Source organism: Octopus bimaculoides, chromosome 16 (genome assembly GCF_001194135.2).
Source record: "Octopus bimaculoides isolate UCB-OBI-ISO-001 chromosome 16, ASM119413v2, whole genome shotgun sequence".
Taxonomy (NCBI): Eukaryota; Metazoa; Mollusca; class Cephalopoda; order Octopoda; family Octopodidae; genus Octopus; species Octopus bimaculoides.
This window is the reverse complement of record NC_068996.1, coordinates 30,351,849-30,355,403: the sequence shown is the minus strand read 5'-3', so window position 1 is coordinate 30,355,403 and position 3,555 is coordinate 30,351,849. Positions and strand designations below refer to the sequence as shown.

General features: G+C 33.9%; 1 protein-coding gene across 1 annotated transcript in view; it reads right to left on the bottom strand.

Annotated features, from left to right (window-relative positions):
• Window positions 1-372: 372 nt before the first annotated feature.
• Window positions 373-3,555, bottom strand: part of LOC106882613 (septin-11) — a 25,700-nt gene continuing 22,517 nt past the window's right edge. Inside the window, exons 9-11 of the mRNA XM_014933353.2 lie at window positions 2,615-2,771; window positions 1,798-1,930; window positions 373-1,211 (exon numbers count right to left, since the gene is read on the bottom strand). Of these exons, the coding sequence (XP_014788839.1) occupies window positions 1,044-1,211; window positions 1,798-1,930; window positions 2,615-2,771 (458 nt within the window). The 3' untranslated portion in view covers window positions 373-1,043. The remainder of the gene's footprint in view (window positions 1,212-1,797; window positions 1,931-2,614; window positions 2,772-3,555) is intronic.

Sequence of the window (3,555 nt, the reverse complement as noted above, 5' to 3'; positions counted from 1 at the left end):
TATATATATATATGACATATGTGTGTATATATTTAAATACATCTTTTACAAAATACAGCATCTACTTAAATATAGAGAGCAAATGAAATACAAATTACACAAATAATGAATGATTATATATTTGTAGTGGAGTAGAGGAATCTACTATAAAACCACCTAGTGTTATTACATGGATAACAAATACCTCTTTGACAGATCTTTAACAATTTTTGATTTTTGGCCCCTAAAATATTGCGTATATATACCTATGTGCATATACAGGTAGTTGTATATTATATATATGCTTTTGTGTGTATTATGTAAAAAGAAAAAAGGAAAACATGCTTCATCCTTTTCATGCAATGACACAAAATACTTTAAAAATATTGCAAATAAATGTAAAAGATATTTATTGAAAGAAAACATCTTTTTGTATTCCCCAAGATGTACTCACGAATGAGTTTGGATGTATATAAAAGGCTTACAAAAAAACCAAGTTAAACGAAAGACCTGTATATGCATTTACATGTTTCCATACACATACATGTATGTGTGTATGTGTGGGTTATGTTTGTAAAAATGTGTATGCGCACAAATATATATACACACATAAACACTAACACTTCATTATAGAGGTTTAGTAAGACAGTTCTGTATCAAACCTCTTTGACTGCTGCTAAACAACTATCTCCCCCATGTATGTATATATATATATATATATATATATATATATATATATAAGTTCATGTTCTGTGCATGTTTCAGAGAGAAAGGGAAAGAGATTTTGAATGCATATTTGTGTTTTGACTATATTGTCAGCAGATTTTACTGTCTTCACAGCAATATGAAGTGTGTGTGTGGTTGTGTGAATTTATATACATAAATATATATATATATATATATATATATACACACACCATTGTATACAAAAACCATGTAAATATGTGTACTTACATGCATTTTTTATATATAAATATATGTATGCATGTATGCACACACACACACACACACATACTTGCCTCCCACCAACCGCTTCCATCAATCAAGCACAGGTTTCTTTTTGTTTACTTCTTCTTGCCTTTACCCATGGTTGACTGCTGTGCTTGGGTTTGCATTGTAACCTTGCGCTGAGTGAACAAGTTTGATTCTTCTTCCAGCTTTCGTTTGCTTTCATCAAGCTTCTTCTTGTCTTCAGCATGTTGTTTCTTGAGAGCTTCAAAACGTGCATGGAGCTGTGGAAGAGTTAGATATGCATGAGTATGTGCACACAATAATACATACATCTCAAATATATTTTGTTGCATCTGAGAAGGGTCCAGTATAATAAACACAAGCACTGGTTTTATTTCACTTCTTTATTGTTTGCTAATTGGTTAACTATTTGATCAATTAATTACACAATTGCTTGATTAATCATTCAGTTAGCTAGTCAGTTTTGTTTGCTTATACTATTTGTGACCTCTTCAGTAACATGACCTCTCTACTCTAGGTCATACTTGCTTGTCAGATTTTTTTTGATTCAATATTTATGTAGTATGGATGTGAGTGAGAAGAAGAAAGAGAGAGTATATATGTTGTGAGTGTTCATTCATGTTGTAATAATTCATGTGGATCAGGAGATGTGAGCTGTAGAAGGGGTAGTGTTAACTGGACACATACACATGTATATATAAACAAATTTGTATATAAACATACTCATATGCACACATACATACACACAAATATATATATTGTAATAACATAGAACTACACACACACACACACACACACACACACACACTTCGTCTGTGATATGTACATAAATACAGTTGCTCTAACCTCCTTCTCAGCGTCTTTAAGTTCAGCTTCCTTCTCTTTAACACGAATGACAAATGTCTGACGCATCTCCTCTTCTTTCTTCTGCAATTCATTCATGTGCTGTTGACGCTTCAGTTCATATGTTTCAGACAAGCTAAAAAGATTTGTATACATATAGATCTGTGTATATATATTTATTGAGGCATGTGTGTGCATATGTGCACATACACAAAAAAACAAACATGAATATGCACACATATACATATTATTGGTTTAATGTCTACTTTCCAAGTAACAGATATTTCATTCTATTTGTCCTCATAAAATGCCAATTACAGGATGAAATATTAAATCTTGAACATGACCTCCCCATTTTTGTTTGAATTATATCAAAACATTTATGGACATACACATAACTACTACAGGGAGTTTCTGTTTACCAATTCCACTCATAAAGTATTGATAAGCCCGAGGTTAGAGTAGAAGTCATGTGTCCAGGCTGAGAAATAGAACAGTAAACCACATGGTTATGAAGTGGAACGGCATATCCACACAACCAGGCCTGTACCTAGGTATGTATACAAGTATATACAAACATAGAAGTTGTTGACTCATTGACTACAACCAACTTGCTAAAATTACAGATTGTTAAATTCTGAAGGCACTACAATAAAATTACAGTAGTGACTTCTTGGATTCTCATTGCAACAAAAACATAGAACTATATGACACTTCAAAGAATGTCAAAAGATTCAGTTAAACAAGACAATTCCAACTACTTCTGCCTTTATTAAACCTTCCATGCCTCCAGAAAGAACATTGTAGCTACTGTACATACCTCTTAGATTCATTATCAGAAAAGCCCATAGCTTGGAGCTTGTGCCTGCGGTAGAGCTCATAGTGCGTACGATGGGTTGTCTCACGTAGATCCTCCATATTGGTTCGTATCAGCATCTCTCTGAGTTTCACAAAGTCACAATGGTTTTCATTCTCCACTGATGGTAAGATAAAGTTTACATAATTATTGTATGTGTGTATACATGTAGTATGTGTTTATGTGTATGTGGAGGTATTTTCCTTTAAATTTGCTCATTTTGTTTCAAGCAAGCTTGTGAATTTACAATCAGCTTTGTTTACTGTTTTGTTACAAATATGTTACTTCTTTTGCCTCTCTCATCTTATCTAATGGCAGTGGTCATGTATACTATATGTAGATTTGTTTCTCCTACTTTACAGCATGTGTCTTTCTAAACCCTTTTCCCTACCCTTCTACCTGCTCTGCTACAATGGTTTTTGAATCACCTGTACATTCTCCTGTGGCAACTCATTATGAACCTCTTCCTTCTTTGTGTATAAAAAAAACAATATTTGGTGAGGGGGGTTCCCTTCTATCACGTGCATGCATTGGTTTGTAAGTTGTATATATGTATGCATGTGCATTTATATATGTGGATGTATATATGTGTGTATACGTGTGTGTGGATACATATACTTAGCGGAGGGATTTTTTCCTGCCTTGCAAGTTACTTAGCAAACTTGCTAGTGCTGGTGGCATGAAGAAGTCTCCAGCCATAATCATGCTGAAGCTAACATTGGAATTTAAAGCAACTAGCTGGATCCTATCAAACCATTCAATCCATGCCAGTATGTATATACATATATATATATCATCATCGTTTAACATCCGCTTTCCATGCTAGCATGGGTTGGACGATTTGACTGAGGACTGGCGAACCAGATGGCTGTACCAGGCTCCAATCTGATCTGGCAGAGTTTCTA